We start from the raw sequence: 23,228 nt of genomic DNA on the forward strand, positions 1-23,228 counted from the left end.
AGGCTGGAAGCCACCCTGCAAGAGGCTCGGAAGCCACCTTGCAAGAGGCTCGGAAGCCTCCTTGCAAGAGGCTCAGAGCCACCTTGCAAGAGGCTCAGAAGCCTCCTTGCAAGAGGCCTGGAAGCCTCCTTTCAAGAGGCTCGAAGCCTCCTTTCAAGAGGCCTGGAAGCCTCCTTTCAAGAGGCTCAGAAGCCTCCTTTCAAGAGGCTCGGAAGCCTCCTTTCAAGAGGCTCAGGAAGCCTCCTTTCAAGAGGCTCAGAAGCCTCCTTTCAAGAGGCCCGGAAGCCTCCTTTCAAGAGGCTCGGAAGCCTCCTTTCAAGAGGCCAGAGCCTCCTTTCAAGAGGGCTCAGGAAGCCTCCTTTCAAGAGGCCTCAGAAGCCTCCTTCAAGAGGCCTGGAAGCCTCCTTTCAAGAGGCTCAGAAGCCTCCTTCAAGAGGCCCGGAAGCCTCCTTCAAGAGGCTCAGAGCCTCCTTTCAAGAGGCTCAGAGCCTCCTTTCAAGAGGCTCAGAAGCCTCCTTTCAAGAGGCTGGAAGCCTCCTTTCAAGAGGCTCAGCCTCCTTTCAAGAGGCTCGGAAGCCTCCTTTCAAGAGGCTCAGAAGCCTCCTTTCAAGAGGCTCAGAAGCCTCCTTCCAAGAGGCTCAAGCCTCCTTTCAAGAGGCCTCAGAAGCCTCCTTTCAAGAGGCTCAGAAGCCTCCTTTCAAGAGCTCGAAGCCTCCTTTCAAGAGGCCTAGGAAGCCTCCTTTCAAGAGGCTCGGAAGCCTCCTTTCAAGAGGCTCGGAAGCCTCCTTTCAAGAGGCTCGGAAGCCTCCTTTCAAGAGGCTCGGAAGCCTCCTTTCAAGAGGCTCGGAAGCCTCCTTTCAAGAGGTTCGGAAGCCTCCTTTCAAGAGGCCGAGAAGCCTCCTTTCAAGAGGCCCAGAAGCCTCCTTTCAAGAGGCCCAGAAGCCTCCTTTCAAGAGGCCCAGAAGCCTCCTTTCAAGAGGCCCAGAAGCCTCCTTTCAAGAGGCCCAGAAGCCTCCTTTCAAGAGGCCCAGAAGCCTCCTTTCAAGAGGCCCAGAAGCCTCCTTTCAAGAGGCCCAGAAGCCTCCTTTCAAGAGGCCCAGAAGCCTCCTTTCAAGAGGCCCAGAAGCCTCCTTTCAAGAGGCCCAGAAGCCTCCTTTCAAGAGGCCCAGAAGCCTCCTTTCAAGAGGCCTAGAAGCCTCCTTTCAAGAGGCCCAGAGGCATCCTTTCAAGAGGTCCAGAAACCTCCTTTCAAGAGGCCCAGAAGCCTCCTTTCAAGAGGCCCAGAAGCCTCCTTTCAAGAGGCCCAGAAGCATCCTTTCAAGAGGCCCGGAAGCCTCCTTTCAAGAGGCCCGGAAGCCTCCTTTCAAGAGGCCCGGAAGCCTCCTTTCAAGAGGCCCGGAAGCCTCCTTTCAAGAGGCCCGGAAGCCTCCTTTCAAGAGGCCCGGAAGCCTCCTTTCAAGAGGCCAGGAAGCCTCCCTTCAAGAGGCCAGGAAGCCTCCTTTCAAAATGCCCGGAAGCCGCCTTTCAAGAGGCTCCTTTCAAGAGGCCCGGAAGCCTCCTTTCAAGAGGCCCGGAAGCCTCCTTTCAAGAGGCCCGGAAGCCTCCTTTCAAGAGGCCCGGAAGCCTCCTTTCAAGAGGCCCGGAAGCCTCCTTTCAAGAGGCCCGGAAGCCTCCTTACAAGAGGCCCGGAAGCCTCCTTTCAAGAGGCCCGGAAGCCTCCTTCCAAGAGGCCCGGAAGCCTCCTTTCAAGAGGCCCGGAAGCCTCCTTTCAAGAGGCCCGGAAGCCTCCTTTCAAGAGATTTGGAAGCCTTTTTTTCATAGGCTCGAAAGCCTACTTTCAAGTGAATCGGAAACCTCTTTTCAAGACCTTTGAAAGCCTCAATTCAAGAAGCTCAGATTTTTTTTTCAAGAGGCTTGGAAGCATACTTTCAACAGGCTCAGAAGCGTCCTTTCAAGATGCAAAAAAAGCCTCCTTTTAAGTGGCCAGAAAGCCGTTATTCAAGAGGCTCAAAAGCCTATCTAAAAAAGGCCCAGACGCCTCTTATCGAGAGCTGCGGGAGCCTACTTTCAAGAGATTCAGAAACTCCTTCCGAGAGGCTCGGAAGCCTCCCTTCATAGGGCACGGAATTATTATTTCTAGAGGGTTGGAAGCTTACTTTCAAGAGGAGGTACCTCAATTAATGCAAAAGTTCGAAGGGGTACCTCTCAAGAAAAAGGTTGATGTTACCAACCCTGTCAGCAGTACAACCACTTTTGCTCGGGTATGGTGAATGCCACGATGCGACCGTTGTTACCATGACGACCTAAGCGCACATCGAAGTAGGCGAGTGTGGTACATCGCGGTAGGCAAACGTGGTGCGTCGAAGTAGGCGTTTTTTTTTTCAATTTGAATTTTTCACTCACTCCACATCTTTCTGCTGTGTAAGACGCACGTGTAAAAACATTTTTCTATCAATAAAATTGAAATCTGCTAAAATTAAATAAATGATTAGTAAGTTTAAAACTAGTATTTAATCTATAACAATAAAACGAAAAAGTGATTGGCCCAATTTGATACCCTGTGGTGTGGACCGTCCCTTCATCAGCGGAATAGGCTTAATGCAACAGGTGAGCACTGTCCCCGCGTTTCGCTACCAGGAAGTAGCTTACATTTTGGTCCTTCTCCCGCAGGTGAGCACTGTCCCCGCGTTTCGCTACCAGGAAGTAGCTTACATTTTGGTCCTTCTCCCGCAGGTGAGCACTGTCCCCGCGTTTCGCTACCAGGAAGTAGCTTACATTTTGGTCCTTCTCCCGCAGGTGAGCACTGTCCCCGCGTTTCGCTACCAGGAAGTAGCTTACATTTTGGTCCTTCGAAAGCCAACTGCCAGTTTATATGGAACCACAGTTGCGCCGCTCTACACGAGAAAATAGAGGCATACCACCGAAGCGATTGGACAATTTCCTCATAGGACTTCCAAGTCAATCTACAATGTTTCGTACACCGGTTAATCAGCAAGGTGAGTCAAATCAGCGAATTGAATTGTCAGTGCCCTCTTTCAAAAATGTTACGGTGAACAACCCTGTTACTGGTTCCCGTGCATCGCTTGGTGCTGATCTTTCTGTTCGACATTCGAATGCAAGCCGATCTTCACGATCCAGCAAAGTCGATAGCCAACTGAAGGCACTGTTATTGGAAGAGCAGATCGAAGAAGAGGAACTGAAGGCTTCAATAGAACGAGACACTATCCTGGCTGAACAACAACTAGCTGCGCTTCGAATTCAACAAGATTTGACGTTAAAAACGGAGCAGAGAAAAGCAGAGTTCTTGAAACGAAAACGTGAGCGTGAGATGAAAAAAGAGGAAATAAGAAGTGGTTCAAATTACGATTCGAGTATTAGCAGCAGGTCAAGTGCGTACACCAGTGCTTTCAGCCGCGTTGCTGAATGGATTGCTGAAACCGAAAATGTCAACGTGAGCAGCACGAACATTGAACCCCAATTAGGTGCACAGCGAAATAAAATAGTGAACCCCGTAGCTAGGCCATTGTTCGGTGAACCTGCTGCGAATGGAGTTCCTGCAGTCGAACCTGGTACAAATACGATACTGTGTGAAGCATTCAAGGCGTTGCAAGGCCGAAACGTGAAAGATTTGCCGGTGTTCTCGGGCGATGTCATGGACTGGGCAATTTTTGAAAATGAGTTCAAAACGTCCACTGAGGAGTTCCATCTTTCGAATCGTGATAACCTGAGGAGGCTAAACAAAGCACTGCATGGAAAAGCACGCACGACCGTGGAGCCATTGCTGTCGTCCCCGGATAATGTCGATCAAGTTATAAGGATGTTGAAATCGAACTTCGGGCGCACAGAATGGGTTGTAGCCAATCGGTTGGAAGCGCTTAGAAATTTGGATGCCATCAAAGAAGGAAGTATCGAATCATTCCGAGCCTTCTACAATGCGGTGGTCGGTACAAAAATTGCGATGCATAATGTTAAGGCAGATAACTACCTGTTGAACCCTGAACTCATTTCGCATCTGGCTGAAAAATTACCTGTTTTCAGCAAGCAGATGTGGATTCGACACAAGGCAGCGCTAATAAAAGAAGACGTCGTGGTGGATTTCAACACTTTCGTCCGCTGGTTGGAGGATGAGATGGACAATCAACTAGCCAGCATCAACCCCGTGTTTGGAGCCAAGAAGCCGAATAACCAGGTGAAGCCGAGACAGGTCGTCTTCAACGTCAACAGTCGCGAAGAAGTAGCAGAAAAGAAGTGTCCACTGTGCTCGGTAAGTTCGCATTCTAGTCTAGAAAAATGTGAGCAATTCCGTAAACTTTCGGTTGCACAACGTCGTTCTACTGCCAAATCGTGCAAAGTTTGTTACGTCTGCCTGTTATCGGATCACGCTAGGAGAAATTGCAAATCCGATAAAAAATGTTCAATTTGCAACAAAAATCACCACGACCTGGTCCATAGCGACGATGTTTCTAGGAATAACAGGCCCAGCCGGTCGGATGTAGCGTCGAACGTGTGTAACATAAATGGCAAGAACGTCAATACACTGCTTCGTGTTGCCAAAGTCAAAGTTTGTGGTCCAAATGGCATCGAAGAAGTGTTTGCCCTGTTCGACGAAGGTTCATCGTTGTCTATGATGGATGCAGATGTTGCGACACGAATTGGATTACATGGACGGACTTCCACAGTAAACTACCGATGGACGAACGGCATTTCGCATAAGGAGGAGCATTCAATGATACTGTCATTCAACATCTCTGGGCCGTCGGAACAAGCAAAGTGGTTTAAAGCCAGTTGCATCCACACTGTGAAGAACCTCGATCTACCCATAGTGAAATTCGACGTTGCGAAGGTGAAGAAGCGATATCCAATGCTCGATGAGGATAAGCTGAACGCGGTTCAAAACGCTCGCCCCTGCATGCTAATCGGTTCGAACAACGCAGGCTTGATTGTGCCATTGAAAACAGTTCAATATTCACTGGATGGACTGCAGTTGACACGTTGTCACTTGGGCTGGACTATACATGGCGTAATCGAACCCAACGGAGCTGGAGATTCTGACAATCATGCGTTTCTATGCTCTGAGGACGATGACATCGAGCTAACGGAGTTAATCAAGCAGATGTACAAAGTGGAAAACTTCGGAATCATTGGGCAACTGCCGAAGATATCAGACGAGGATCAACGCGCCATTGATATCATGAACCGTACAATTATGCGCCGCGGAGAGCGCTTCGAAGTGGGACAAATCTATAAATATAATAACTTTACGTTCCCGGACAGCAAGCCGCAAGCCCTCAGGCGACTCCAAGTCATGGAAAAGAAAATGGACTCAAATCCTGATTTCGCTGCAAAGTACTGTAGCAAAATAGAAGACTGCATCGAAAAAGGATACGCTCGGAAGCTGGAACCTGATGAACTTCATGAAACTTCAAACACCTGGTACCTGCCACACTTCAGCGTGGAAACCGCCGGGAAATTTCGACTGGTTATGGATGCCAAAGCAAAATCCCACGGTTTCTCTCTCAACGATCTGTTGCTGAAGGGCCCCGACTTCGTTCCTCCATTGATTGCGGTTCTGATGCGTGCACGAAGGAAGAAGTTCGCCTTTGTAGCAGACATAAAGGAAATGTTCCACCAGATCCTTATTCGTCGAGTGGATCAGGACTCCCAGCGTTTCTTTTTCCGAGGCATGGATCGCTCCATGCCACCCGACGTGTATGTAATGATGGTGATGATTTTCGGAGCTGTGTCCTCTCCTTCCATGGCGTTGGAGTTGGAAGAAGTGTTTCCCGGCGTGGAACGAGCCGTTTTGAAGCAACACTATGTGGACGACTTTTTTGATTGCGCGGACACCGAGGAGGACGCTGTTGAACTTGTTCAGCGTGTCATCAAGGTACATAAGCACGGCGAACTTAAGCTAACCAAATTTTTGTCAAACTCTGAAGTGATCCTGAATTCACTGGATAGAGAATCGATCGCTGAGAATGATACAGCTACCACTAGTGTGCTTGGCATAGTTTGGGACCTTCGTTCTGATGAGTTCGTGTTTTCGTTGGAATTCCCAAAGCTAATTGAATGTTTCCGAACCGGCGAGAGTATTCCTACAAAACGACAGTTATTAAAGTTCATGATGGGCATCTTCGATCCGTTGTGTCTGCTTAGCCCAATCACAATACAGTTGAAGATAATTTTCCAGGAACTATGGCGTCTGCAGATAGGCTGGGACGATGAGATTCCAGATGGTTTGGCTTCGAGATGGAATGAGTGGTTGCGTGAAACTGCGAAGCTGAAAGAAGTTCGTGTCTCAAGGTACTATTTCCCTGAGCTACCATCGTTTTCCAATGCCGAACTGCATGCTTTCTCTGACGCGAGTGACAAGGCCTTCGCTTGTGCGATTTACATGGTTCATCGTCGGGAAGGTAATTCGCATGTGGCCTTGGTCTATGCAAAGTCGAGAGTTGCTCCCCTGAAGTCGTCAACTGTGCCACGTTTGGAGCTTCAAGGCTGTCTTCTTGCAAGCCAGATGATGAAAGTACTTCAAGAAGAACTTGATATAGAAGTGACGAAGACATTTTTCTGGACGGATTCCAAAATTTGCTTGAGTTGGATGAATACTGGTCAAAAGCTGACGGCATATATTGGCTCGCGCGTAATGAAGATCAAGGAAAACGGTCATGGTGTCGATTTATGGCATTGGATACCATCGCAGTTGAATGTCGCCGACTTAGCAACGAAGTCTTGTAAGTTTGAAAGTGTGAAGGAATGGCTAAAGGGTCCGGATTTTCTGCTCAAAGATAGCAGTGAGTGGCCAACTGATGCACCGGTGGAATTGTCACCCACTGAAATGGTGAGTTGCCATTCTGAGGTAATTCTCGATTTGTCTGCGGGTTCATTGTGCTGTACCTTGCACGAAGAAAACTTGGTCGACCTGCCCGACATTAAACGTTTCTCAGATTTCAATCGGTTGATAAGGTCAACAGCATACTATCTGAAAATGAGAAAAATATTGAGATTACCCAAGAACGAGAAGCCTAAACGTTTAACAATTACTGTACATGATATGTCCGATGCGAGAAATGCGTGGTACAGGAAGGTGCAATCGGAGGTCTTCAAAGAAGAGCGACGCAGCATAAAGAATTCAGGATTCGTGAAAAGCAGCAGTCGTTTGAGAACCTACTCGCCGTTCCTACAAGATGGGTTGATCCGCATGCGAGGCCGCGTGCAAGATGACAACAAGCCGTTCGAAGTTAATAACCCCGTCATTCTGCCGGACAATCATCCTTTTTCAACATTACTGATTCGCATGTACCATATCGCTAATGCACATCAAGGCTTAGAAACAGTTGTCAACAACATCAAGGAACGTCATCGTATTCTCCGGATTCGCTCGCAGGTGAAAAAATACGTTATGTCTTGTGTCAAGTGTCGAGAGCTCAGGGCAAGACCTCGAATTCCGCAGATGGGAATGCTGCCGCCAGAACGAACAACTCCTTTCGTATTCCCGTTTACCAACACTGGAATAGATTATTTTGGACCACTATGTGTCAAGGTCGGCCGTCGTGTTGAAAAAAGATGGGTGGTACTCTTCACATGTATGACTTCCAGAGCAGTGCATCTCGAAGTTGTACCATCGCTAGATACAAGCAGCTGCATTATGGCCATACGCTGTTTCATGTCCATCCGTGGATTACCGCAATGTATCATGACAGACAATGGTACCAACTTCACAGGCGCAGATCAAGAACTAAAGAAGCTAGTGAAAGCTTTGGATCAGCCACAACTCGAGGACTCATTGAGTGTGAGAGGTGTCGAATGGAAATTCATTCCACCGGGTGCTCCGCATTTTGGAGGATGCTGAGAGCGTTTGGTGCGCTCCGTGAAAAGTGGTCTTCGTGCAATGCTTAAGGAAAGACATCCGACGGACTTGGTATTGCGAACAACATTATGTGAGGTGATGAATACTGTCAACAATAGGCCGCTTACACATGTTCCGGAGCACCCCCAAGATGTTGAACCTCTGACGCCGAACATGCTGCTGTTAGGCCGAAACAATTCGACACAGTTCGATCACGACTTCGACGAACGAGACTTGGACTGTCGTGCCGCTTACAAGCAATCCCAGGTTTACGCCGATCGTTTCTGGCGCAGGTGGTTAGCATCCCGAGCAAAGCTTGAGAGCAAATCGACAACTAATTTTGTTGTTGTGAAATCGCTTAATTTTGATAACTCAGGTTGATATCCTTTTGGTCGTTTTAACGGTTAAAAGATCAAAATCTACATCAGAAAAACTTACTGTGACATCAAATCGAAAACTATTCCTGCTATCGATGAGAGCAAATCGAAAACTAATTTTGATATTGGATCCGATAACAAAATAAGTACACAGTTTGATGTCAGATCATACAATTTAGAAATCAACAGCAAAATGATATCAAAATATGTAATCAATCATGATAATTCATATTTGAAAACAAATTATGATTTCGATTTGATATCAATATCAAAATATGTTTTCTATATGCTCTCATTATGTTTTCAGACTTTGCTCGGGATGTTATCGTCCTGAACTGATAAGGAGTCGGAAATGGCCTGACAACAGGAACTATAACGAATATCATATCGGTGATGTAGTAATGATAGTTGATGAAGCCTTGCATCGAGGAAGTTGGATGAAAGGCATAGTCGAAGCAGTGTACAAGGGTCCAGATGAAAAAGTCAGAACAGTATCGGTTAGAACATCAAAATCATTGTTTAAAAGGCCAGTGACCAAGATTGTGCTACTCCAGTCCATCAGCTCGTTTTCGGGCCCGGAGAATGTTACCAACCCTGTCAGCAGTACAACCACTTTTGCTCGGGTACGGTGAATGCCACGATGCGACCGTTGTTACCATGACGACCTAAGCGCACATCGAAGTAGGCGAGTGTGGTACATCGCGGTAGGCAAACGTGGTGCGTCGAAGTAGGCGTTTTTTTTTTCAATTTGAATTTTTCACTCACTCCACATCTTTCTGCTGTGTAAGACGCACGTGTAAAAACATTTTTCTATCAATAAAATTGAAATCTGCTAAAATTAAATAAATGATTAGTAAGTTTAAAACTAGTATTTAATCTATAAAAATAAAACGAAAAAGTGATTGGCCCAATTTGATACCCTGTGGTGTGGACCGTCCCTTCATCAGCGGAATAGGCTTAATGCAACAGGTGAGCACTGTCCCCGCGTTTCGCTACCAGGAAGTAGCTTACATTTTGGTCCTTCTCCCGCAGGTGAGCACTGTCCCCGCGTTTCGCTACCAGGAAGTAGCTTACATTTTGGTCCTTCTCCCGCAGGTGAGCACTGTCCCCGCGTTTCGCTACCAGGAAGTAGCTTACATTTTGATCCTTCTCCCGCAGGTGAGCACTGTCCCCGCGTTTCGCTACCAGGAAGTAGCTTACAGTTGAGAACCGTTGCTCTAAGGAATATCTGAAAAATTTCCTGAAGTAATTTTTCACTGAATTCCTGAAGGAAAATTCAGAAAAAAAATTCCGGTTGGAGATTTAAAGCGAATACCTGGAGAAGAAGCTTCGAAGGAATTTCCGAAGGATTTTATAAAGGATAATTCAAGGTTTTCCATGTTTTTCCAGGTAATCGACACCCTGCCTTGGATACGCATCCCTGAACTACCTGGGAAGGAACAGTTACTGAAGGCGCATCCAATTTGTTTTTTTCAATCAAATAGGGCAGGGGACAAGAGTCATTCAAAAAGCCATTTGGTAAAGCGTGTAGATCTTAAGGCATATACTCCAGGGAATTTATGGAATCCTAGGAGCGGAACAGTTATAGAGCTAACGTAGAACGAAAATGGGTTTTTGGATGTCCTAGGATGTCCTTGCCGTCGCCTGTTCTGCCGTATTCTGGAAAAGTGACGTAACAGCCATTTTACAACATGCATGTTTTCCATTTTTCTGTTAAAGATCTCGATGAGTAGTACTCGCTAACACCATTTTAGAAAATGGCGTATACGTCACTTTTTCAGATTACGGCAGTGTTTTGAAGTACAGTCCTCGAATGTATCAGAAAATATGTGTAGAAACAAAATGTATGATATTATATCACAGTGGGCAGGGTTTGAATTCAAAGGAGAATGAGAAAATCTCTCACTTGTCATGTCTGTATACACTCTCGATAGGTAGCATATCCGTGAGAGACGTTTTTCGGTACCTAGCTGTTACGATAATGAACTGATTCGGGGGGCTACAACCTATGATAAATTCCTTTTAATAAGCCCCAATTGCGAGGGGCATCGGTTCTGACGATGTATTTCAACTTGTTTTGCATAGCTGTGCGACAAAAATATGGTCCCAATATAAAATGAGCGAGATAAACGTGTTTTATCAAACCCCCTCGGTGGGGGCCACCTATCCGAATCAATTTTTTTTTCCAACTTGTATAGGTACAAGTGCGATAGTTTTGTTTTCATGGCTTGTTATCATTCGAAGAGGTTTTTGCCTCTCTTTTATCGTTGTGCGTTTTCTACTGAGATCGATTTGTGCAATCCCTGACAGTGGGTCCTTTGAATTTATATGAATTCAACAATTACTACAATTTTTATTTGAAGTACCTTGAACATCTCGTATTCGAGAAAACTGGCATCATGTAATACGCATATGCTTTTTGAACTGGATTGAGTATATGCCGATGATGGAATTATTGCAAAAGCCTTGGTACCAATATAACCAAATAATTGAAAATGTATTGTACTTTGGGTTCTTTCTACAATCTATTGGCAAAAAATCGTTTTGGCGATTTGGAAGGAATGCCTAAAGATATTCAGAAGGAATTCCTGGAAAAATTTCCGAAGGAATTTTCGAAGCAATTTAGGAATTTACATAGTTGGGAGATCCGGTAGGAGCTCCCCCTAGTAGCACAGTTCTGGCAGATTTGGTTGCAGCAACTCTTATATGACCTAATTTGGTCGCATATGAGTCACAGAAACTCCCTTATAACAAGTGTGTTTCTCGGGCCTACTCAAGTTCCTTCGAAAATTCCTTCTACACTACTAAAAAACCCCACATATTTATTGGCAAAAATCCATAGATTTAACTTATGATGTATATCAGCGCACACATAATCATTCTCCACGCGAACTACTAATAAAATATATATATCTAAATAAACTTTATGTGTTGACTCGAATAAGCAATAATTTAATTTATGTGTGGTTCTTAATCGATTATATTAGGGTGGAGCTATTGCAAAAATTTATAACGGCGACACATATATCTTATATTCTTATATAGATATTTTTGGCAGTGTATAATTTCTTTAAGAATGCAGGGTTATAATAATGAAGGAAATCTTAAGGAACTTCCGAAGAATTTTTTTAATAAGGAGAGGAATTTCCGGAGGATTTTGCTAAGGAATTACTAAAAGAGTGTTCAAAAGAATTCTTGAGGGAATATTCTAAAGTTTTCCTGAATGAATTTCGAAAAGAGAACCTGAAAGTATATCCAAAAATCCAGAATTCCGCTTGAATGAGCGCAGATCTTAAAACATCCGGAGATGAGTGACTGTTTTTATAGGCCTTCAACATTTCATACAGAAAGTTTTTTTTTATTATTCGAATCAGTCTCTCCCATGCTCCTCCGAAGTCAGGAGCGGCAGGAGGGTTGAAAGTCCAATCTACTTCAAATGACGCAAATCCATTACAAAAAAAATATCAAAGTACCGTGTCTAAAGGCAATTATAAGGTGAAACATTTGTTATCAACGCGTCTAACTTTCCAGCTTAGTTACCAATGTTATATGACTTAAGTAACTAAAAAATGGGGAAAGTTTTGTGTACCACTTTTCACATACCTTTCGGACGCAATCGAACTGAACGTGGTCGTTGACAGCAGCGACACCGGGCTCGGATTCCGCGACGAACCGATGGAACTCGTTTCCGATCCCATCCCGCCGTATCGATTGTGATGGTGGTGGTGATGTTGATGATGGTGATGAGCCGATTGTTGGCGATGGTTGTGATGTGCGTTAGGGCCCTGCTGCTGGCGGAATGATGACGACGAGCCGTTGCTACTGATTCGTTGGTTCGGGCTTGTGCTGGTTCGAATGATCAGCTGGTTGGTGAGGGCGTCCCGTTCGGCTGTGATCGCTACCACGCGGGGTCGCACCTCGGAACGTCGTCCGGTTTGCCGTGGGCGGTTCATCTGTGTGGGGCTGTCCAGGTTCGTTTCCAGCGGGGGAGGAGGTGGCAGGTCCACCGTTCGATCGTGGAGTGAGGCCGACACGAAGTAGGGGATGAGATCCTCCTCGGTGATGGGGGCACTGGGCAGTGGGGTGGACGGCGGAGATGGTTCAGTCTGTTGATAGGACTCAGTGGTTATGGTTTCCTGCGTCGGAGGATCCAATTCCGATGCGGGAAGGGTCGTGATGGAGCTGAGTTCGTTGTAGTCTTCGTGCGAGTGGAGAGATTCTTGCTGATCATGGTGAGGCATGCTGGCGAGGTCTGTGCACACAGTGCTAAGTGATGCGTTAATACTGTCGTCAGGGGAGGCATTCTGTGGAGTTTTCTGGGGATCGAAATGATGATCTGGCAGTGTTATTGGGCGAGTTTTGCGCATTGAGTTGCGTAGCCATGTTGAGGCGCGACGAGGGCGACGGTCGAGAGTTTCCGTTGAAGTAGGTTCTGCAAGTGAGAGAAAATAGATAATATTTGATTAGTGTGATGTGCTGTGGCGAATGTTATGTTTCGATCGACACGCAAGTAGTCCGGATCAGCTAGTTTAACAGAATAGAGAATGTTTTATGACTTGAACACGGATTTAACATCTTTACATCGTGTGTGCATGGATAATCAACTCCACTTAATTTAATTTTAAAGAGCGATGACATAGTTAGAAGCAGATAAAGCATTTTTTTGTGTGGGAACACGATGGGGCATGTGACCCATTAAACTTTCCCTAAAGTTTAATATACACGTCAAAATTGTTTTAAAAAAATCGATTTTCCGCCAATTTTATTAACAATGAGCGACAGTAAATTTGTATTCGCGATGCTCATGTGTTGCATTTGAATTTCGCGACTTCTGAAATCGACTTTTTTGTTTGATTGGGATAAATCCGAGATTATTTGGTCACAAAGTAGGAAAAGGTACATCGCTTTGACGGCGTTGAAGTCACTTACATGTTTGCATGATTGCATATTCATATACGTTAAAATACTAAGATATTAGGATAACATAAGTCATTACTATATCTGAATGTCCCCATGAGGGTTTTTTTTGGCAAAAATGGGCCTTCCGGAGGAAACGATATTTAGGGACTTTGAAAACTGTTCAGCAGCATATGAGCTTAAAAGCATATGGAGACGCATGGTACATGGTGCGATGATTCATCTTGTGACTAAACTAAACTCACATCCGTTGTATTAAATAAATGAACCATTATGCAAGCATTTGTACGGAATTTGTAATGAGCGAAACCTGAACACATGTTGGGAAGTACATTTTCTTAGTTAGCATGTCGAATACTGCGATCAAATAAAACTTCTATATGCATAAAAATGAATTTCTGTTTGTCTGACCCTTATAGACTCGTATGTTAGAGACCTTTCCCTTCTCTGGAAAATATTAATATTTGGCGAGACAAAGTTCAACGGGACAGCTAGTAATCATGAAAGAGCAATAACAAAATACGAAAATACAAAAAAGCAATTCAATTGATCATTTTTTTTAACTTTAAACACTTTCAAAGAAGAGGTCATTTATGGAAAAAGGCTCAGTTTTATTGCTTTTTTATATTTCTCTCTAAAAGTTCCAGTTCGAGGAAAAAAAATTATTCTGTGGAAAATTGTTTATTGCTAATATTATTTTTTTAAAGAATTTTTTTTGTGGAACATTTTGATTTCTTTTATAATTGCATTTTTTTCTTTATAATTGCAATTTTTGCTTTTAAAAGTGCTAATTTATTTTCAAGAAGAATTCTCTACGCGAGATAAACCGGCCTAGGGCCGAAAATCTCGTAAATAAGGATAATTCAATTCAATTCAGAAGAATTCTCCATAAAGAAATCAAAATGATCCACGTAAAAAATACATAATTTCCATAAATAAATCAACACAGGCATACCTCGATAGTACGTACACCTGCGTAATTTTAGTGTACGTACTATCGAAGCGTACGTACTATTAACGCATTTGCCCAAAAGTACACGCGGCGCTCCCCAGAGGAAACGACGCACCGCACTTTTTGCTGCCCGTATACTCGATTCTTATGGGGAGATAAGCAATGTTATCGTTTCCTAGGGTGCGGAGAAGTGTTTTTTAGAAAGTGCAGTTGAAACAGCCTCTTTCCTAGCAGGAGCTAGATTTTATAATTGGGGAAACCTGTTCAGGTAATTCTACGCTGTGCACTGGGAAACCCGGTTTTAATACCAATCGGTCCTTTAGGACCTCTTTTGTCTTTTCCTCTACCTTTTGTGGTAGATTCCGCTCAGCACACCAAGCCAATCGGCTTCCGCGTCTAAACGTAAAAGATCGTGGATCCTCAAAGAAGGAACTTTATCTCGGGCCGTAGGCCCAACCGAAAAGGAGATTTCCCTCTCGGCCGGGCCGATTGCGCCTACGAGGGAAGACGCCTGCCCACCATCGTCCAGCAACGCCCGCTGGCCATGTCGGACAAAGATTGTCTGTTCACCGCTCGCCTCGCTATTCCGGCGAGATTTCTGGTCGCACAGCTGGGCAGGAGTCGCTGTGTCGGCCATTCTGCTCCCGTCACCAACAGCAGCAGCGGTATGTACCGGTACCAACAGTTAAATTAGGTTACACATAACAAATTAACACATAATTTTATTACACAGAACAACACGCACACGCCACAATTAGGAACAAATAAAAATTATACAAGTAAAGTGAAAGTTCCCGGTGTTAGTTTTTGTTTACCGCGAAAAACCCTTGATTACCCAGTAGTTAGCCGACCCTGGGATTACCGGAGAGTCTCTTGCATCTTGGTTGGGCTCGCTACTGCGTATTGTCGATGTAGTTTCAAAATTTCGAAGATGTAAAAACGGGATAAAATTCTAAGTTCTCCAGGAATTCCAAAAAATCCATCTGAGATCTCTTCCTCCAGGACTTTCTATAGGAAATTCTGCAGGAAATCCTTCGGGAACTCCTTCAGATACTCCCACTAGAATTCCTTCTAAAATTCTTCCTAAAAAAAATATGTTGAATATGTTGAAAAAATGTCTGTGGGGATTCCGAAACGAATTCCCGGGGAATTCATGAAGACATTTTCTGGGGAAAAGGGATTTCTGGGGAAATTTTTGAAGATATTTCTGGGGAAATTCTCGACGAAATTTTTGGGAGAATCCATAGAAGAATTTCTGAAAGAAACTTTGGGAGAGTTTCTAGGGTTATTGTTTTAAGATACTGCTGCTAATTCTTGGAAAAAATTCTCGGAAAATCATGAAGAAATTTTTGGATGATTTTGTTTAGACATTTTAGAGGAGGTATCCGGTAGAAATTTCTGAGAATACCGGTTGTTTCTTCCGGGAGAACTACTTAAATAATTTCCAAAGGAATTTCAAGAGGAATTTTGGGAGGTAGCTACACAAGAGTTTTAACGAAATTTCTTTGAAATAATTATCTGGAGAAATAGCCAGATGAATTTTCAGATGGATTTCTCAAGGAATTTTCCGGAGAATTCACGAAAAAAAAATTATGAACTATTTTTTATCCCAAAAAATAGTTCTTGTAGCAACTTTTGGAGGAATTCCCGGGCGTGAATGGGATGTGCCTATCGAGGGCTTCTACGTGAGTTTATGAAGAAATACATAAGGAATTTTCTGGAAAACCTCGAAGTAATTAATGGGAGATCTTGGTGGAATTTCTGGAGTAACTTCAGAGCGAATGCCAGGAGGAGTTTACATGGGAATTTCTGGATGACTTCCTGGTGAAAGTTCTGAGACAGGAGACGTGGAAATTTCTACGGCAACAATTTAAGATGGAATTTTGAAAAAAAATTGAAAGATTCTTGAAGGTACTTCCGGAGAAATTCCTGGAGGACCTTCCGGAGGAATTCTTCGAAGAATTTCCTGGAGTTCCTGGAGGAACTTGCCGTGGAATTCCTGAAGGAACTTTCGGAGAGATTCCTGTAGGAATACTTGGAGGAATATTTGGAGAAACTTGCGCATGAGTTCCTTGAAGAACTTGCGGAGGAATTCCTGGAGGAACTTGCGGATAAATTCCTGAAGGAGCTTCTGGAGAGATTCCTGGAGGAGCTTGCGGAGGAATTCCTGGAGGAACTTGCGGAGAAAATGTTGGAGAAACTTCCGAAGGAAATCCTGGAGAAACATCCGGATATATTCCAGAAAACTTCAATGTACGAAATTGATTCACATCACCGCAAATCACCAGCGGCTTGACGCCGCCACGCCACCGCCGATATAATTTAAATCGGCGCACAGGTCTTTTTTGAATATCAAGTGGAATCCTGTATGGAATTGTATGGAAGAACCCTGAGAGAAACTGCGATTCCAGGATAAACTTCTTAGTAATGCTGCTAATTTGTATCTCAAGAAAAAGTTGCCACTGACAAGTGGATAGATTGAAACTAAGCTTATTGTGAACTGAATTAAAAAATGAAACATCTTGTCGCAAATTCATTTTTAAGAAACACTATTCCCATGATGGATTCGGGAAAATGTTCTCTGATCTATTAGGTGAATCAATACATGAGGACGGGTTCTAGAACTGGAACTAACTTCCTTGATAAATAAAATAATTCATAAACCGTCGTCGGGGGTGACAATGGGTCAAATGGGGGTGAGAATGAGTCACTGTTTCAACCACTTAGAATGCTGCTAGAATAGATTGAATGTATCTGAGGGCAAGAAGACTAAAATATAAGAGACCTTTTTGAACGATTTTGCTCTACGACCTCCAGACTGCTCACCCCCAGACCCATTGTCACCCCCGATGGCGGAACATAATAATTGTTTAATTAAGTGGATAGCTATTCTGCTTTCTAAGAAAATCATTTATACATCCATACCCATACAATTTCAATCATTGCTGATAATATTTTTAGAGAATGTATTCAGCTGTTTCAGATGTTCCTTTAATTGTTCAAAATAATAGAATAATGTGTGCTACGTGAGACTGTCAAACATTTATGAAACGCTGCTTGTTTAAAACTCTGCAACTAAATTCGTTATAAGCTCACGATGCTGTTTAAATCAGATGTAAAATGATTACGTAGCATATGAAGAACCCCACGCATGTACCATGATCAAAAAATATTAAAATTTTAACTGAAATCGTATAGAAAATAGAGCGAACGTACAATCGAGGGTACGCACTATCGAGGGTACGTACTATAGAGGTACTCGGCTACTTCGACATAGAACATTATTTTTAACTAACCACTGCCGTACAAATTACGCCAAATTTGGGCCTCTCAACCGAATGATGGCCGTTTACAATCAACACTGCGAAACTATTGACTTAACAATGTCTCGGCATAACATTAGACAGTATTTCCAAAGAACAAACATTACAAATTCAGCAATATAAATTCAAAATCAAAATTATACATCACTTTACTAAAAAAACCTATTATTTAATTATACTATAGCATTACAAAAACAAACATGTATATGTACTAGTCTACGTTGGTTGACGAAATAAAAAAAAAATAAAAAAAAAAAAAAAAAAGTATGCCTGTATTAGCAATAAACAATTACCACATTTGCCCCAGAATATATTTTTTCCATTAAAAATAAAAAAAAAAAACACAAAATCTTCATACATAAAAATGAATTTCTGTCTGTCTGACCCTTATAGACTCGGCGTGAAATTTTGTACGCAGAGGTTTTGGGGCCGGGGAAGGATCTTGAGATGGTTCGAGACCCGTCCCCTCTTTGGAAAGGGGTCTCCCATACAAATGAACGAGAAATTTTTGCATAACTCGAGAACTAATCAGAGAATAAATCAATTTTAGAGGAATTTCGTCGGGTCTGCTAGTACATAATCAATAAAGAGCAATAAAAAAGAAAAATTACATAAAAAACAAAAAAAAAAAGAATAAAATTGCTAAGAAAATTATTTTAAGCTTTTAGTGGAATATATTCACTTGTCATAAGACAAGTTTGTACTATTCCATTTATTTCCACTATTTTATTGGTCCTTTAACAGATACGTATTTCGACCTCAAAATTAAGGCCGCCTTTCAGTGTCTCGTACTTGACTTGACTCAAGTTGTTATTATTTATTGCTAATAGAGATTTATTTATGAGAATTTGTTTTTTTTTCGTGGAAACTTTTTGATTTATTCATGAGAAGCTCTTTTTTATAATTGCAGTTTTTGCTTTTAAAAAGTGCCAATTTATTTTTGTTTTGTAGAAATTTTGCATTATTTGTGGAAAGTTTATATTTATTTATTTCTCATACCCTGATTTCTTTTTATTGACAATTTTCTAATTTTTAATGGAAAATTTCTAGTTTTTAGGGGAGTTTTTTTTAGTCAATAAGTGTTATAATCAATTTTATGTAGCTCATTTGACAGCTGTAATGGTTATTAAAGCACTTATTTTGTTGGTATGGAAAAGTAGGCGTTTCTTCACTTGAACATGAACTGTTAAATCAGGTATTATGATCTGGAATTGCAAAACGTCTTTGTCCAATCTGCAGTAAATCGTGAATAACTTTTAAACGGATAGAGGTGGAAGGCTACTGTTTCCAGCAAAATGTTCGTTATAAAATTCCTTATACCATGTATGTCAATTTTAGAAAGCATTAATATGGATGAATGAAAAAAATATTTTTAGGGAATCCTTATTCTAGGGCATTTTAAACATTCAGGGCATTTTAAAATATATAAGTAGACGAAAAAATGCCGTATCAAAATTTTACCATAAAGTTAAGACCCTAGGTGAAATGTAAAAATTATTAAATGGATGGGTTTCATTGAATTTTTTTCCGATATACCACTTTTTCGAAGAAGCGATAAGAAAATGGACTACTGAACTACTGGTTTCGTGAGATCAAACCCCACCGAAGGGAGCGGTTACCCTCAATACCTTTTCCTGAGCTAAATCTATCTAAAGACTAAAGACATCCTCCCCAAAGCTTCAACGTCATTTTGAACGATCCCTAAAACATAATTTTCTAATAAGACACTCCTCACGGAATCCAAATTTAAAAAGTACTCGCAGTTCAAGGGTACACCACTCGATACAGGAGCAACGCATAACTGTCATTTTTATTATTTCAGTTTTACTGCGTCGCAGCATGCGTGATCATTTAATGATAAAAATGACAGTTGTGCGTAACTTCCGTATCGACTTTTAAATTTGGATTCCGTGAGGAGTGTCTTCAAATGCATTCAATCCATATCATTGTTCTGGGCATATGCTCGTTTGAAATTTTACTTGAGAAGTAATTTTTCAAAAGTTTTTTTTTACTATGTCATGCGGAAGCGCAGATTATCGGAGTTTCTATAAGCTACACTTCATACCTTTTCGCATATAATCGTTCAGGTTTTCGTAACACATTTTGATCTTTAACCTAACAAAGCGTACCGTAAGGAACCGAAATCCGTCCACTTCGTGCGATATCAATAAATTAAAGGGAATTTAAGGTGAAGGTGGGTTGAGTACCAAAACAAAGCTTTGAAAGTATTGGTACAATGAAAACTGTCATTTACTGTTTAATAAGTTCGAATACACTTTCAAAAAATGTTTAAAAACTGAGATTAAATTATTTCTTTTCCCGGTTCCATTTCATTGAAAGTATTGTTTATAAGGAACGTTTGTAACATTTCTTTTGGAATGACCTTTATTTTGTACTTCTTCACGAGCTTCAAACGTTTCTAAAATCCATCGCAAGCGGCACGCACGGTCTGCATGGACATTTCGTTCCAGACAGGGCTTGGAAAATTTGTTCAAAAACGAATGAATGCTTCGTTTTTAGCCCACAGTGAGGTTTTGATTTCGGTGCACCGATTGATGTTGCCTCGATGCCGTGCTGCTTACTGCACGAACAATGAAAGAGGCAAATACAAAACATTCGTTTTATACACTGAAGAAAATGGACGTATGATTTTCAATCAAACGCCTTATGAAAATTTGCCACAAGGAATCGGTATGAATTTCAATATGTTGCCTTATGAATGATGATTTTCATTTGAAAAAAAGTAAAGTGCGGCAGACTGGGTTCGAACCATGGACGTCGGGGTAGGGAGGCCGGTAAGTAGACCATACGCCCATCGACGCTTGATTACTCTGGAAGCTAACTGCGTATAAGAAGCGCTGTTGGTGGAATAATTAGTCGATGATTCATAAGGGGCCAGTTATGAATTTCGATAGTCCTGTTCGCTGAGTGACATTGAAAGAGGGGAGTTTTGAACGTGGCATCTTCACAAGCCGGGTACTGCTGAAGAGGCATCGTTCAGAAGGGAAGCGTGAAATGAGGATGCTTCCTTCGTTCATCGGCAGTGTTTCATATGCGAGTGTGTTGAGTAAATACAAAACCTCATTAGCGGGAAAGAGCTTGCATCATACCCCTCTCTTTTACACATTCATTCCAACAGAAATGCGCAACTCAGTAGAAGTGAGGCAAGAGAGTTAAATATTCTCTGCACAAGTGGGTGCTTGATTTCACTCTCCATTTGTTTCGTACAGCAGTGCCATATGGAGCGAGGAAGCATTCTTCACTAAGCACTTTGAAACTGTTCTCTCATGAAGCTACCTTCCTCGGGAGTATATCTGGTGCTGAAGCATCGGTCCTCATCTTCATTGTTTCATTCATCCAAGCCCTAGTTCCAGATCTTGAGAATTACGTCTTGAACTGATCCAAGTTACTGACCTCGTATTCGTACAGCTTTAACATAATAAAGGACCAAACAAGAAAGTTGACAGGGTTCAAATCCGGGAAGCTGGGGGGTCGCAAAGTTTTGTCCAAAAAGTCGATGAAATTGTCCCCATATAAGGCATAAATCGCATTTTTCGTGTATAAAGGGTTATCGTCCTATTGGAACAAGTAGTACTGATCTCCGTCTTATCACCGGGCCACTGGGGGCAATAATCGTCCCCAAAATCTTAGTTTTGTAGTACGCCGCAATGATTTCGACCTTCAAAAACGGCTATTTACGATGCCCCAATCCATTTTCAACGCGCGTAATAAACAAACAACAAGAGACAGAATGTCAACACCACACACATCCGTTAGCGTATATATACCGCTAACGCTAACACCAATACTAATACAGAATATGTATGTACATTGAGCTTACAAACACAATGATCAAACATTTGTATTCGAACTTATTGAACACCCTGTAGTAGTATTGGAGTCGTATTTATAAAATAGCTAAGAATATTAGTAGGGTGGTTCAAAAAACGACCCAGCTCCACTACGCTCACTCGATTCCGTCCCATGCTCCGAGTGCCCTCAGAAAACCGGTTTGAACAAAAACTGGTTGAGCGCAAGCCGGTTCAAGTTTTTATGAAAACTAGTATGGGAAACTAAACCTTTTATTACACTGGCTACGGCGCATCCCCTCCAAACGCTAGCGAAAAGAGAACCCACATAGCTAAAAGCAACATTCCAGAGACTTCACTGAACGAAAACCGCACCGCAGGAAAGATCCATTGATTACGTAACGCAAATATAGCATGTTATACCCCACTCACCCTTTTGTTACACTTTTTGTATGAAGCATCTGCCCCTGGTGCGATAGTGTAGACTAGAAGTATCTGTCCCTGGTGCGATAGATATCACAGACAAATTCTGGGTATTTTGTTGAATTGCACGTTTTACTGATGCCTTCTGAGAAGCCTAATTATCATGCGAAAGACTCGCAACCTCGATTAAAATCGACTCCTAACTATTGGAACGACCATTCAATATGGATTGTCTATGGAGTTGAAGTTCTTGAAGATTTCATCCAGTGATATGGTCTCCCCCTCGCTAACGCCCAATGACGGAGTGCCAGAATCAGAATAATGTAAAATTCAACCTCGCCATATCAACTGTCATACAAACCTGAAACGACTTGTGCACGGTAAGCCTCTATTCAAACCAGCCCAAACCATTGGATGACACCCAAATTATAAATCATAATCGACTGAGCGTGGCGGAGAAAAAAAAATTTTTTTGAACCACCCTTCTTATTAGTTTGCTGCTGCCGGTGCCGGTGCACCGCGGTGTTTACATTCGCTCCGCGATCAGTTTTTAATCGTTTTTTTCAGGCAAAAATAGCAGTTTATAAATTTTCGGTTTAAACAAGTGACTGATTTCGAAAAGTGACTTTTTAATTTGCATTCCATCAACATTTCGGGCTGCTCATGTGAGGAGAAGTGAGTAAAACTTGATTTTTCCATGCCCTTTGAGAAGAAGTGAAGTGCAGTGATAAACCCAGTCGCCAACGGCTGTTAAATTGGCACGAAACTGCTGAGATATGATAATATTCGAGCCGAAATACATAGGACTATTTGGATAAACATGTTCATTATCACGGAAAGTGAATAAATATGCTGTGAACAGGTTATTAATTTCAATATTAGACTTTTGTTCGATGCTGTTCGATGCATCTGGTGGGAGAGGAGTGCGGGAGGTGTGGGGTTGACGCGAGGAAGGTCCATATTGACTCCCGTCGTGGTACTCTTCCAACTATGTCCTTAAGGGAATATTACGGAGAAAAAGAAAAATTTGGATAGCTACGCGGAAATAACGCGCAGAGGTAGATCTCCGCATAGAACAAATCATGCATAGTGTGCGTTGAATTGAGTTCAAACATTAACACCAATGAACTGTCACTAGTGAACTAATTTGAATGGCGTGTACATACCGACGTAGACATGGAAATGTTTTAGATTAAGAGGAATGCGCCGTATAATTTGGTATAATTCTGTCATAAAATTTTTATGTTGTTCGAAAATATTTGTCTTTTATGCTTATTGGCTATACGCAAACCCTGTTTTTTCATGTCTGCTCAGAGTCCCGCCCAGCATCAGGATTTGGACTAGTGTGATTTTAGTGGCACACGGTAGCTTTGGCAGGGTCTACATGCGATGCATGCAGTTTTTATGTAAGTTCAAAAGAGCTCATTGTGAAACCACATCACGTCCTAAGCAAACCACAAAACTTGTAGTAGCCAAGTGAAAGGTCTGCAAGCTTTTTGAAATAGTCCATGCCGCTCCCTAAAACTCAAAAACTTTGATATTCATATAATGTGCAGGGTACGTAATGCTCACCCAATC

General features: G+C 42.5%; 2 protein-coding genes across 6 annotated transcripts in view; one reads left to right on the plus strand and one right to left on the minus strand.

Annotated features, from left to right (window-relative positions):
* The window catches only part of LOC134226548 (sodium-dependent transporter bedraggled-like), a 49,192-nt gene extending 36,537 nt beyond the window's left edge, over positions 1–12,655 (minus strand). The window contains 1 exon segment of the mRNA XM_062707394.1: positions 11,830–12,655. Coding sequence (XP_062563378.1) covers positions 11,830–12,593 — 764 coding nt within the window. The 5' untranslated portion in view covers positions 12,594–12,655.
* The window catches only part of LOC134226558 (sodium-dependent transporter bedraggled-like), an 822,794-nt gene that overhangs the window by 420,637 nt on the left and 378,929 nt on the right, over positions 1–23,228 (plus strand). The gene's annotated exons all lie outside the window — the stretch shown is intronic.

The sequence above is a fragment of the Armigeres subalbatus genome, chromosome 3 (genome assembly GCF_024139115.2).
Source record: "Armigeres subalbatus isolate Guangzhou_Male chromosome 3, GZ_Asu_2, whole genome shotgun sequence".
NCBI classification, from domain to species: Eukaryota; Metazoa; Arthropoda; class Insecta; order Diptera; family Culicidae; genus Armigeres; species Armigeres subalbatus.